The sequence below is a fragment of the Muntiacus reevesi genome, chromosome 2 (genome assembly GCF_963930625.1).
Source record: "Muntiacus reevesi chromosome 2, mMunRee1.1, whole genome shotgun sequence".
NCBI lineage: Eukaryota > Metazoa > Chordata > Mammalia > Artiodactyla > Cervidae > Muntiacus > Muntiacus reevesi.
Window position 1 is genome coordinate 122,563,516 of NC_089250.1, and position 14,551 is coordinate 122,578,066.

General features: G+C 51.8%; 1 protein-coding gene across 1 annotated transcript; it reads left to right on the forward strand.

Annotated features, from left to right (window-relative positions):
* Positions 1 to 11,996: 11,996 nt before the first annotated feature.
* Positions 11,997 to 13,571, forward strand: SLC18A3 (solute carrier family 18 member A3). Its single transcript, XM_065919950.1, has one exon. It carries the CDS (start codon positions 11,997 to 11,999, stop codon positions 13,569 to 13,571), a length of 1,575 nt encoding a protein of 524 aa, XP_065776022.1.
* The last annotated feature ends 980 nt before the right edge of the window (positions 13,572 to 14,551 follow it).

A 14,551-nucleotide genomic window follows, 5' to 3' on the forward strand; every position in this document is an offset into this window, starting at 1 on the left:
ATGGCTTGTCCCTGGATAGGCTGAAGGGCAGTCTGGACCACCAGCCACTGTGCGGATAGAGGTTAGTTAAGGTCACAGCTCAGGACACTTGAGCTGTGTCTTGCCACTTTCATAATCCCAGCAGCAGGTAGATGCCATTAACCCTCTCCCCTCCTGCTTCATTTCTCAGAGTCACAAGTCACTGGCTCAGCACAGCCCTTCCTTCACTACCTGGTTCTGTGGATGAATCCTCCATTATGCTTCCCTTAAATACCCCCTCCACCTCTGGGCTTTCTGAAGCCTGGCTTTCTCCAGGGACACCATCTCCTTCCCACCCTTCCCTTGGATTAATTCAACAGCCCTTCAAGGTACCAGTGCCTGTCACCTCCAGTGCCCCATCCAGGACACTTCACCTCTGACACATCCCTGTCAGAGGGACTGTGTACTCAGCCCCATGCATTGTCACTCAAACTGCAGCTCAGGCAGAGAATGTCCGGGAGGTCTCCCTTGCATTAACACTCTGCTGGGGGACAGGGGTGAGTGAGATGCTCCCAGACCTACCCAAAGAGCAGAAGAGAGGTCAGGCCCCAAGAGGCACCCCATTCTTCACCACCCTCAGCTCCTCCCTCCACTCCAGCTGAGCAGTCATTGCTGGGTCCCGGGGCCTGGGGGGCCAGGGGTACGTTCTAGTGGGAGAGGGCATGACTTCTCCTCTCTTTCTAGCTTACATTCAGCTCTGCACACTCTCCTTCTTTCCCTTTCCATGTGTCTTCCTGGAACATCCATCCTAGGGAAGGGAGACAGACAATCAACATAATCTATAAACTGTGCCTATGGTGACAGGCACATTGGAAAAAATAAAGTAACCAGGGAGGGATAAGAAGTACTGGGGTGTGATTTTAAGTAAGGAGGTCTGGGAAGGCTTCATTATTAAGTGCAGATGGGAGGAAGATGAGGGAATGAACATGTAGATGGACTGCTTTCCAGGCAGAGAGGAGAACAGGTGCAAAGGACTTGAGGCAGGTGAAGCAGGCACTCAGAGGACGGGTCAGGTTTGGTGAGGGTGGGGTCTAGACCAGAGGTCAGGATGCTCACATCTAATCATCAAGGACATTAATTAAACAAGATGGCATAGTTCCTAGGGAGCTTGCTAGTTTTCTAAGGTTATAACCCTGGGTCCTGTCAGGGTGGAAAGAAGCACCCTCACAGTGGGAATGGAATCCACATCTTACTTTTAGGAAACCATTTGTCTATACGAATTAAGGCACATAAAAATGATCTTACTGTTTGAACCAGTCATTCCACATCTGGGACTGTATCCTTGAGAAAAATCCCAAACACAGGGATCCTTATATTGCTCCCTTCAATTAGCCATGAAAAGCCAATTGGCTCCCTGGAGCCCTTGCACACTGCCCTCTGCCAAAGACCCAGTCCTCTGCACTCGAGCACCCCACTCCCTCCCCCAGCCCCCTTGCCTGGACTCCCATATGGAACACCTGCCTCAGAGTATATGTCCTTGGTCTCCTCCCCCCGCTGTACCACCCCCTTTTTCTGTCACTAGAAGGAGGACAGAGGCTTTGTGAGCCCTTCAACCATGCAGACTAAACCGCCACAAGGGAGGCTGGAATTTGCTCAATCTCTGGGATCAGACAAGAAGAACGTTCCAGGTCATGCTGTCTGCTACCAGATGGCATCTGAGATGTTCAAGTGGAGAAATGGCATTGGTCCACCTGTCATTTATTCATTTACAAACCCACGGACAGTCCACTCTGTGCCAGCCAATGGCTCAGCCCCCAGCTGAGGCACTACAGCCCAGAGGAGAAAAGGGCAATCCTTATGAGGGGTGTGCACATGTGTCATAAAGAATTAGTTTGAAACTAGCTTTAAAATGGGAGTTTAATTAATAGCATCTTAATTACCTGGGAAAACATCGCTCTGGTTAGTTTCTTGATGCTCAAAGCTGATCATGCTTTTAACTGAGTCAGATGATATTCCCCACAACCTCCAGGTCCCTACATCCACAGAGGGAGAGGTCCCCTTAGACCTGCATTTATGTCTCTGACTATGAAGTCTCTTTGCCCCTGCCAGGGTCACCATCCATAGTTATAGGGCTATTCAGGGGATTCCCTTCCCCTACTCAGACCACCCTGAGTCAGGACTCATTATGGGACTTGACCTGAGTGGTCAGTATGGCTGGAGTTAGTGTCAGTCAGAGGTGTTTTGGGCCACCTGTCTGTGCCCCAAGGGGGCAGCTCTTTCCATCAAGATAGAAGCTTTGCCTGGAAAACCTCCCAAGACATCACCAGGAGTTTGCGGTTTGGAATCCCCAACTTAGTAGCCTAGACTTTCTTCCCTTCAAGGTCTCATCTTATCACCTGTCCACAGTCCAGGCTCCCAAAACTCTTCAGTTGTATTTTAAGGTCTTTGTGCTTCAACAAGAAAGGGTTGAACTACTCTCACTTTCCTCCCACAAATGTCTCCCCCAGAAAGCCACTCTTGGTTTGTTCCACAGTCATGGTGCCAGGTGCTGGGGACCCAGTGGGGACAGATCTGAGAGAGGCACAGCCCATGCATGAGATACAGTGGCTGAATAAATGAGCCAGTGTCAAGTTTTCAAGCTGCAAGTCACCAACCATTATTTTTTTTGGTTATAAGACCAGGTTAGTGGACTATGACCAGAATTTAACATAGAGTGGAAACAAGAGTATGCCTTGCTTTGGAGGCATTGGTACACATCTGCGTGTGTATGTGGCACCAACCATCCCCAGATGTTTTTCTGTCTATGAGGCAACATTGTGGGCTTGGGAGACATTAGATGGATTAAATACAGGCCAAGCTGGGGGGAATACATGCAACCAAAGCCTGGAAACCATCTTACAAGTGCTAGGTTCAAGGTATGTGTACTTGGACCAAGATATTCCCTGTGGTGAGTACCCTATTTCTCAGCCTATTCTGTTGGGAAAGAAAACATGGGTGGCAGTGTATTGTGGCATCTCAGGACCCTGGTGTTCTGGACAGGCAGCTCTGCATGTGTGGCAAACAGTGCCAAGAGAAACAGCAAGAAGAGGAGATGAAGTCATATACTAAGGGCCTTGAAAGTCAAGGTTACCTTTTGAACTTGGCCCTAGGAAATAAGAATTTAAAGCAGGATGATCCATTTAACAAATATCTATAGAGTGCCTACTATATGGAAGATTCATGTTGTAAAAAGTTGACTGTGAGAGCAGTTTGGGGGCTCAGGAGCTACTGGCAATACTGAAGAGAGAGGGATCTGCTATGAGGCTACTGCAATAGTCCTAGCATGACATAATAAGGCCTGACCTCTGGTCAGAATGTCTGGAGAAAGAGGAGACAGGTACACTCTCTGTATCTGGCTGGGTGGTACCCAACACCCAGGGGGGGATGGTGACCATGACTCTGCACATATGTCAAGGGGAATGAGCAGGGCTTTGGAGGTCACAGAAAAATTTCCACAGCCCCCCAAAAGCATGGAAGTCACATGGTCAGATGGATAAACCCACGGGCATGAGTCAGACGGCCTTGTGACCTTGGCACATTATTCAAGCCCCTGTATTGTCAATTTATAAAATGGGGCTGGCCTAGAAGAACACTTAGCTCACAAGGGTGTTATGATATTGAAAGCTAATAACGGTAAAAGCCTTCTATTGTGCTGGCACAGGGCCAGGGATCACACTAGGACTCCTTGCTGACCTCTCTTACATCACAGATACGCCCGGAGAAGGTGCTGGCAGGCAGCCTGAGAAAGGACCAACTTCTAGCCACTCACAAGTCAGGGAAACTGGGCTGATTTTGCAATACTGCTGCCCTCTCCAGGCCCATGTTCACAACTCAGGCCCATTCCTCCTCAGTGACTTGCAGCCTCAGGGTACATAGTATATGAGCCTTGTATGGCTGGCTCTCTCACCTGAGGAAGGCTCCCACCATCCACACCAGGGGTCCCCAAGAGGGGAAATCCATTTTCAAAGGCTTTAAGACAAATGATCTTGAAAGTATGGCCACATTACCTGAGCACAGGGGGTTTCCCTGGTTCTCGGTAAAGATGGTCACTGCATACCCATTCAGAACAATTTGCTCCAAAGCAGGCATTGCCTCTGGGTTTTCACTGAGATTTTCTGTGTGCAGAGAGTGTGCTGGGTGCTGGGTGCAGGGATGCAGTCGAGCAGGCTGCGGCCCTGTGCAGCACACACCTGCAAGCAACATCCTTCTGGTAATCCTCCGCCTTCCCTCCATGCTGATTGCCAAGATTTCTCTGCCTTAAACCTACATGTCTCACGTCTGACAATAGAAGTGACTCTGACTGATCAATGCTCCCGTTTTGGATCAAGACAAGCCTCCAAAACCAAGAAAGATGGCTGGCAGCCTTCATTGATCTTCTTGGTTTTCTCAACAGAGCCAACTCAGAATATAAAATACAGAGTTTCCCTTAAATATCTTTTGCCTACCTGACTGTTCAATCAGGGGAGATTTTCAGTGAGGCTGCATTGTCAATATGCCTTAAAGAAAATCCGTTTCCTGGCTTTCCCCAGGGTATATCTGGAGTATTTTTCAGGAACACTTAAGCTTTTCTCTAAGTGTTCCTCTATCCATTCCAAGCTCAAAAGAATTTTGGCACAATGAGAAAGTCTACCCTTTTTCAAAAGTGATAAACAGTTTTATTCTTCCACTGCAGAGTCATCTACTGGGGGTGTTGTGTACCAGGTGCAGAGCACAACCCAGCCACTTCAGACTCATCCCACAAGGACCCACACTCTGGGAGTGGAAACAGACACATGAACACATCTTCATGGTACAATATGACAGATACAGTGATAGACACCTAGTACTGGCCCAAGGGAAGAAGAAATCAGCTTTATTTGGAAGGTGGGAAAAAGAGGCTTGATTTTTATCATAAAAGATGAGTAGAAGTCATCTAGGAAGCTAGGGAGAGGTATAACAACAGTATCAACTTACTTCACAAGGAATCTCATTCCAACAATACAAAACGCTGTGAGGCATCGTCAATCCACCCATTTTACAGATGGTGTAAGTGAGGTTTGGAGAGGTTAAACAATTTGCACCAGGTCAGAGAGTCAGGAACTTGCAGAGGGGAGACAACTCTGTACAGTTTTTAAATGATGGAAAATTAGCATTTAAGTAAATTTACTTAAGGTTAGATAGGTGATGGAATAAGGAATCAAACCTAGGCATCATATTCAGACCACAGAAGTAGATGAATTATAGAGGACCTTTTATGTCAAGCTAAAGAATTTGGACTCTTTCTCATTAAGATGAAGATGTTATGAAGGGTTTTAATTGGTGTGGCAACTTCACCACGCCCACTCTGATTTACCCTACCCAATAACTACAACTGATCATTTCTAGCAGTGAAGAAGTAGTATCAGTTATAGTCACAATGGACCTGTCCAGAATAAAGATATATTATCTAATGAGGCTATTCTGTTGAATGATGATGTTATATTTAATCAGAACTACTACAGCTCAGGAAGAAAAAAGATGAGGAATCTAATAAATGGGGAAGAAAAGTAACAGGAAATTTACAAAAAAAGAAAATACAAATGCTCAATAAACACATGAAAAGACGTCAATTAAAACAATTATATAATTAAAACCATAATGAACACCATTTTTGTCTCCCATGAGACTGACAAAATGGGGAAAGAAAAGAGCAACTGTTAGCAAGGGTGTTGAGGATTGTGTTCTCTGCTTTGTGAGGGTATACACTTATACAGTCATTTTGGAGGGCAATTTGGAAATTTCTTTTCAAATCTAAAAAGCACATAGATTGCTCATATCTACCATGTTGTACCTCTAGGGAAAGCACCTCCAATACAAACACAAGGAGATTCAGTACAACATTGTCACACGTAAAAATTAAATGTTAACCCAAATGTTTCTAAGCAAAGAGTTGGAAACACTGGGATATGCTTATAACAAAAAATACGGTGCAGCAACTAAGAAACTCATGCTATTTCTGGGTAGACTAAAGTGGATACATTGTTGAGTGGAAAAGGAGAGAACTGCAGAATGATACATATATAACAACATTTATGTAAAAATATGTTTATTTAAATATATAGGCTGTTTATATTACATTTTATATGAGTTCATGGATATGTATCGAAAGGGTTTAGAAAGGGCTTGGAAAATACACATTAAAAACAGTAACAGTGGTAGTACCTGTGAGGTAATAGAACAAACCAGGGTTGGGGGCTGGAAAGAAACATTTATAATGCCCTAATTTCTACGAGCAATCTCTACAAGCAATTTCTATTTATGTGATTTTCATTTTAATAAATGTAGAGATGGATTAATAAACCACTGACACATCAGTTCCTATGCAAAGTCCTATGGCCAGCACTCTGCTGAATGCATAAAAACCAATATCTTGTTATTAGATACCCAGACTCAGATCTTACCTTCAAGAAGCTCCCAGGTGGGTATTGGGGAAAAAGTCCAACACCATGTGTGATAAATTCATGAAGAGGAGTAGACGATGCAGCAGGATTCATGGTGAGAGGAAAAAGAGGTTATTCACATTAATTCAGGAATCAGAGAAGTGTAAAAATGAAGGAGAGGCAAAGCTGGGCATGGACCAAGAGAACTTCCAGTTCAAAGTGCAGAGCGGGGAGCTCCTGTGGCCCTGAGGGAAGACAGGAAGAACAGGGGGTTGGGGGAACGTGGTGGAAAGTCACAAGGCTGGGAGAAGAAGCTGGACTGTAGTCCTGGGCAGCAGGGGCCCCTGCAAGGTCTGTTGGCCCCTGATGATGTACCAGAAACTTTACAGAAAAAAGAAGTTTGGCATCCATGCAGGGGTGGGTAGGCTGGGTTAGGAGGGAAAGGACAGGTTAGAAGGTAACTGACTGCCCCAGTGCAGGAGAAGGGGTGGTCTTGATGGAGGAGGGAGATGAACCTGAGAAACTCATCAGATTGGGGTGAGAAATGAGTGGAAGGGGCAGAGACAAAGGGGATTTTGAGGCTTTGCTTTCACTCAGGGGTTTACAGGAAAGCAGGCCGGCGCCTCCTTCTCTGGGAGCTGCACACAGGAGTAACGAGGCCCACACACAGTGCAGGAGCTACAACCCCTTTCTTCTCCCAGTGGAGCCAAGCTATGCTGTGCACGAGGCACATCTGGCCCCTAAGGACAGGCTGGCCAAGGGCAGGCAGGCAGCACGTAGTCCTTCTGGCTTCCAGCCACCAGACTCACAGGCTTCCGGGAAAGGCTGACAGGGCCGCTCTGTTCCTTTGAATCTGAAAATATGTGGCTAGGGAAGCCTAAATTAATTAAGTGATGCTGAGGCCCTGAGGCTCTCCTGAGGAAGCTCACAGGGAGGGGACAGCCAGGGCAGGGTAAACGGCGCCCTCACTCCCAGTACTGGAATCCAGAGAGCTCAGGAGCGTCACTGGAACTAAGCCGGCACTTAAGTGCTTTCTGGGAGACAAAGAAATAATAAATCATGAGCAGGTGCCCCGCCCACACACTGCCACCACCACCATCAACCTGCTTCTCCACAGAAACATGGCCGTTTCACATCTCTGGGAACAGATGTCTCCACGAAGCAACAAATGGCAAGGCCCTGCAAGTGACTTGGTCCATGACCTTCTCAGAAAAGAGTCCAGGATGGATTGATGCCTGCCTTCAAAGCAACACCCTCCACACATAATTCCTCAGGACTCCCCTGCCCCAAACACACACACACACACACACACACACACACATACATACACACACACACACACACACACACCAGACATCGCCTGAGCACAGGTGCATGATGGCTTTCCTTTCACTCTCTCCCCAAGCTGCCATATTCCAGGACCCCCCAAGTCCCCAACAAGCTCCACTATGGCTTTAGTTCAGAGTGGAAAGGACTCTTTTTCCTAGCAGAATGAGGTCACACCTATAAACAATGGATAAAATGAGAAGAAATATTGTCAGCCAGAAGTCACCAATCCATACAAAGCAACAATAATAAAGCTCCCACTAAGTGTCACGCATTGAGCTAGATACATCCAATTAGGCCTTCTCATAATCTTCATTCATCCTGGAGCAGGACAGCATGGTTTTTGAGAGCTGGATGCTGGCACTAACTCGCATTTGAATTCTATCTTCACAACTTCTGAGCTTTCTGACTGTGAATGAATTTCTATACCTTGGTGTCCCTACTTGTAAAAAGTTATTATGAAGGCTGATAGAAAAAGATAAAGTGAATTAATGTTTGTAAAATGCTTAAAACAGTGCCTAGCACTATATAAACACATTTATGTATCTCATAAGTAAGTTCCTTCCTTTACTCATTCCACTTATATATCAAGTACCAGGCATGTACTCTGTAGCAACAGTTGCTATATCTGGTTGAGAAAAAAGACGAAAATGCTTCCATTTTTTCCTACAGAACTGGATGGGAAGTTCCCTTTTGACTGCAAATTATGCTCAGACAGAGGAGTCTCTGGGAAGAAATTTACCAAGAGTTCTAGTGAAGAAGCAGTCACAGGTGCAAGAAGATGGAGGGCTGGGGCCATTGTGGGAGGCTGGTTGGAGAACTGGAAAGCCAACGCCAGCACCCTGGACAGCTCCCTGCAGGCGGGGGCCAGAATGGAGATTGCTCCCTTCCTGCCAAACCTCAGCCTTTTGCTGAGCCAAGGTGCTCTGGCCTCCCTGCTAACTCCTCCATCCTAGTCTTTGGGGCTGCTGATACATTAGTGGGGAGTCCTTCTAAGCTGGAAGTTGGGTGAGGGAGTTTACTGTCCCTGGAGTTTCCTCAAGGATCTTCCTTTTTCGTTCCATGGATCTTCATCTACTCCTCTCCTTGGCGTTGCCAGGGAGAGTGTGTTCACCTTGCACAAAGAGCAGCAGAGGCACTTTGGAAGCAGCATGAGGATCAGAAGATTGGTCCCATGGCCTCAGTTTAAATCCAGGCTCTTCTGCTGGAATCTCAAGCAAGTGATACAGCTTATCCAAACCCAATATCAGTAAGACAGGGGGAATAGCACCTACACTGAACCAGAGTTGAGTAAGAATTAAATAAAATAATATACACAACACCTCTGGCACAGAAATGTGCTTAATAAATGAGCCTGTTTCCTGCCTTAGAGGAAAGGAGGACTGGAGAATTACACATGAACCCAGAGATAGCTTGCCTTCATGCTCAGGAATAGTCATGAATTCTATGGGCCAGAAGAGATCTGCATCTTCAAAACCCTGTGAAAGTCTCCCTTCTCTAAGATTTCACTGTTCTTTAGCCATGAAACAGAAAACTTCTGCCTTAAATTTCCAGCTCCCCTTTTCAAATCACATAAAGCAAACAATATAAATAATAATTGCTCAGTAGATTGGAAGACTGTCCCTTTAAAAGTCTCATAATGAGGGAGTCAGAAGGAACTAGAGATCTCAAACTCAAATGACCAGAGAGCACGAGGCAGGTGACATATATTTGTGAAACTAGCTGGAGAGGAGAGAGACTGCAATGAGCTGGAGAGGGTGCATATTGACTAATGGCCTTCAAATAAAATTTAAAATAATTATATCACCCAACAGAGCCCTTCTATAGCACCCATTTGACCCTGAAAGCTGTGGCAGGTTAGAAGTCTCCAAGTCTCCAACTTAACAGAGACCAAGGCTGGGGCCCAGAGAGAGGCTATGACTTGCCAAGATCATCCAGAGGCAGGCCTGTATCCATACTGTAACTTTTTCCCTCCCTCAGACCAAGGACAGTTTGGACACTTCAGAGCCAGTGTCAGCAGCTCCTTAAGTGGAAGAATTTCTTCTCCTTCCCTGGGGTGAATGAAGAGATTGGGTGACAGGTGGCAAGGCTGCCACCTCTCACCCTGGTGTGCTGGTCTCCATCACCTCTCTCCATAGCTGTCTCAGGAAGAGAAGTTAGCTTTCCAGTGCCTTCTGGGCTTCCCAACAGCCAGGACAACTTAACCAGAGGGACTAGCTAGGAAGCCAGGGATACCCCCTGAAGGTTTTATCTGCTCTTCACAAGACCCACATCTGTAAAATGAAGATAAAACAACACATTTTACAGATGATAATAATAACCACAGCAAGCACTTAACATTACTATGTCCCAAGCATCCTAAGCAGTAGGAAGTATCATCCATTTTACAGATAAATAAACTGAGGGACAAAGAGGGGAAGTGGTTTCCCCCTTTCCCTCTAGACACACTAACTAGTATGTGCAGAGCCAAGAGCCATTTCAGGCCTCTGCCTCAAGTTCTTTCCACTGCATCCTGATGCCTCCTTGGGGTGGGGAGCACCGTTAGGGAAAAAGCTGAACCTAATTGTAGTTTCTGAGGCCAGAAGGATGGGAAGAATTCTCTCTGACTCTGGAAGAAAGAGACAAACTGTAATCTCAACAGCACAAATCTCCCTGCCTCCACTGCCTCAGAGCCTCTCTCCCGGGCAGTCCGCAGACCAGAACATGGATTCGATGTGCCATCCACGGTCAACGCTGGGAACGCACTGGGCCCAGCGCACTGCCAGGGTTGCTCACCTTGTGTGTTGAGAACTGGGTGTCTCAGTGGGTGTGGCCTTCTTAAGATGAGCTCCCCGCTTGAGCCTCTGCTGAGAGCAAAACTGATGGTTCCTGCCTGGAAAGTGGTTGCGGCGCCCACGCGGGGTCTCTTACAGTTCCAAGGGTAGACCATGGCTACATCACTTCCTGAGCCCACCCGGGACTTGGAGGTAGCTCTAGAGATTGGAGGTGGGGGTGGGGCTGGAAAGGGGGCGGGACCTCGCTGGAGCGGAGGGAGGCCTTGGTGTAGTGCGGGGACATCCTGGGAGGAGTTAGAATGAGGAGGGCGTGCGGAGGAGGGAAGGGAGAAGAGGCGGAGCTGGGGGACCCAGACAGTTAAACGGAAAGGGGGAGCACTGGTGAGGAGAGGGTGGTGAGGAAAGCGGGAGGGTGGGCGGGGCAGAGCTGATATTGAGGACCTTGGGTGGGGACGAGGCGACTTCTCCCCTCCGTTCCCAAATGTTCATGGTCAGGAATTCTCTGCTGTGGCATCCTCCCGAAGGACCGGTCGGTCTGAACCCGGTCCAGCAATCTCTGAGCCTCCCTTCCCCGGCTTGGAAGGGGCCGGGGGGCGGAGTCAGAGAAATGGTTGGGGGAATCTGTCGTCGGCGCCCCTCCAGTTCCCGCCCCACGGTCCAGCTGAGAGAACAGATGGATGCAGCCGCGGCTCACCTCGGGGACTCCTTACCCGCTGTGCGCCGAGATGCAGACTGAGGCAGAGATCTGGAGCCCCTAGCTCCCCTCTCTCCCCCCGGGCCGGGGGGAAGCGGTAGCTGTGTGCCTCTTTCCGCGAGGAGAAGACCGGACGAGGACCCCACGAGTCCTAGAACTGCGGGGGCCGAGAGCCCGCTTGTCGCGCGGCGCACCCATCCTCAGGGGCTTGGCCAGGACTCTTCCCATACCGAGACTCCTTCCTGGGGCTTCCAGCCTTGGCGCATCTGGGGAGGGGAACCCCCTCCGGGCAGCGCCCCGCCCCCCGCCCCCGCCCCGCCGACGCCGCATTAGCATGAGCGACGCAAGTGGCCTGGGCACCACTCGGGGGCTGAGACTCGCCGCGTCACAGCCCCGAGTGTAAGGGAAAAAAAGAGTAGGCAGCGGAGGAGGAGGCGAGAGCCGACGCGAGGGGAGGGGAGAGCGGCGGGGCGAGCAAACCGGCGGGCTGGCGGCAGCAGTATGCCCCTCGGCCGGCACTGGCGGCCTCTCAGCGCTGCGGGGGCGACTCCCGGCGCGCGCGAGGCACAGCGCGCTCAGTCTCCGGCCCCTGCCCCTGGGCCAGCCCTCCTTTCCTGACTAGCCCTGAGCCCAGCGGAGGCGGGTTCGGGGCTCGGTTCCGGACAGCGGCGGCGCCTCGCCGTGCAGGATCCTTGCCTTTTGGGCGCGCAGGGTCCCCCGAAGTTCCGCGCCTTCGTCTCTGCACTGCAGGGCGCCCGCGCCCGGCCCCGGCGGCAGCGTCCTCGGAAGAGCGGCGGGGTGGGGGTGATGGAACCGGAGGCCCCGGCGGGTCAGGCCCCGGCGGCAGCCAGCAAGCTGTCGGAGGCGGTGGGCGCGGCGCTGCAAGATCCCCGGCGGCAGCGGCGTTTGGTGCTGGTCATCGTGTGCGTGGCGCTGTTCCTGGACAACATGTTGTATATGGTCATCGTACCCATCGTGCCCTACTACGTGCACGCGGCCAGCGAGAAGCCCACCCCGACCTCCAGCCCAACGCCGCCCACTCCGACCAATGCCAGTGCCGTCACGGTCAACACCTCAGAGTCCCCGACGGCTGCTGTGCCAGCCAAGTCTATTGTGAAGCTCCAACACCCCAGGGACAACGAGGACGTGAAGATCGGGGTGCTGTTTGCCTCCAAGGCCATCCTGCAGCTGCTGGTTAACCCCCTGAGTGGGACCTTCATCGACCGCATGAGCTATGACTTGCCACTGCTTCTGGGCCTGGGCGTGCTGTTCGCCTCTACTGTGATGTTTGCCTTCGCGGAGGACTATGCGACGCTCTTCGCCGCACGCAGCCTGCAGGGTCTTGGCTCGGCTTTCGCGGATACGTCTGGCATTGCCATGATTGCAGACAAGTATCCGGAGGAGCCAGAGCGCAGCCGCGCCCTGGGCTTGGCCCTGGCCTTCATCAGCTTCGGAAGCCTAGTGGCGCCGCCCTTCGGAGGGTTCCTCCACGAGTTCGCTGGAAAGTCTGCGCCCTTTCTGGTGCTCGCCGCCGTTTCGCTGTTCGACGCCCTATTGCTGCTGGTGGTGGCCAAGCCCTTCTCGGCGGCGGCTCGGGCGCGGGCCAACCTGCCAGTGGGCACGCCCATCCACCGCCTCATGCTGGACCCCTACATCGCAGTGGTGGCAGGCGCGCTCACCACCTGCAACATCCCCCTCGCCTTTTTGGAGCCCACCATCGCCACGTGGATGGAACGTACGATGGCAGCATCCGAGTGGGAGGCAGGCATAGCCTGGCTGCCGGCCTTCGTGCCGCACGTGCTAGGTGTCTACCTCACCGTGCGACTGGCAGCGCGCTACCCCCACCTGCAGTGGCTGTACGGCGCCTTTGGGCTGGCGGTGATCGGCGCCAGCTCGTGCCTGGTGCCCGCCTGCCGCTCCTTCGCACCGCTGGTGATCTCGCTCTGTGGCCTGTGCTTCGGCATCGCGCTGGTGGACACCGCGCTGCTGCCCACGCTCGCCTTTCTTGTGGACGTGCGCCACGTCTCGGTCTATGGCAGCGTCTACGCCATTGCCGACATCTCCTATTGCGTGGCCTATGCGCTTGGGCCCATCGTGGCGGGCCACATCGTGCACTCGCTTGGCTTTGCACAGCTTAGCCTCGGCATGGGCCTGGCCAACCTGCTCTATGCGCCCGTCCTGCTGCTGCTGCGCAACGTGGGCCTCCTGAAGCGCTCCCGCTCGGAGCGGGAAGTGCTGCTGGATGAGCCACCGCAGGGTCTATATGACGCTGTGCGCCTGCGGGAGCGCCCCGTGTCCGACCGGGACGGCGCGCCTCGCAGCCCGCCCGGCCCCTTTGACGCCTGCGAGGAGGACGACTACGACTACTACACCCGCAGCTAGCGGCCCTGCTCCTCCTCCAGGCCACCCACCTACTCCCCCACCCACCCCCACCCGCGGGTCAAGGGGGCCCCTCTGGGGCAGCTCAGGCTCAGGGCTTGCCACCTCCAGCGAGTACCCAGCCCCTCCGCTGTCTTTATTTCCCCGGCCCGAGTCCCCTCTCTAGAATCCTTTCTGTGTCCTCCTTCCTTTTCTCCAACCGGGCGTGGAGCACCTAGGCACGCGAAAACTGATGTGCTTCGGGCAAAGATGAAGAGGCGCGCTGGCCGCCACCTCGGGGCTCCCCGATGTAGAGCCGCGCCTCTGCCTGTCCTTCCTTGCGTTCCTCCCAGTGCCAACTGGGCCCGCTGCACCGCGGTGCTTCCGGGCCGATTCAATAAACTATATCTGTGCGAGGCCGAGTCTCTTTACTGATGGGGGTGGGCGGCCGGGCAAGGGACCAGGGAAGAACGGGAGGGTGAGCTGTGTCTCTAGCCCCAGTCTCGGTCTCAGTCCAGCGGGCACGCAGGAAGCCCGTGGCTCTTTTGCAACCCGGAAAAGGAGATACGGAAGAAGCAAGCCCAACAAGGGCTCTCACGCACGAACACTCTGGTGCACCCGCCGCCCGCAGCCCGCAGCAGCCCCTCCCCCACTCAAGCCCAGCGCCGCGCTCCAGGGCGCCGCCCCGGGGAGCCAGAGGAGCTGCTCCCTTCGGGTGCGCTGGTCCCGCCCCTTAAGGACACACCCTGAATCAGCCGCGGAGCTCTGCTCTAAGGCGCCCAAGCTGGTCTTCCCTTCGAGCCTGGCAGCCTGTCCCGTCCAGGCTCCAAGAGGGAATGGGTCCGAACTGATACAGGCAGCGGAAGAAAAACCGGCCTTGTCTTTAAGGGCTCGGTATCTGGAAACTGCGTGTGGGTGTGTGTGGGGGTGGGTGTGGGTGTGTGACCTAGAGAGCTAGACTCCATCCTACGAGGAATGCGGGGAACAGTTGTCGATGTGTCAAC

Bases quoted from the DNA above. Each gene is read 5' to 3' on its own strand.
- SLC18A3 (XM_065919950.1), top strand. From the start codon at position 11,997: ATGGAACCGGAGGCCCCGGCGGGTCAGGCCCCGGCGGCAGCCAGCAAG.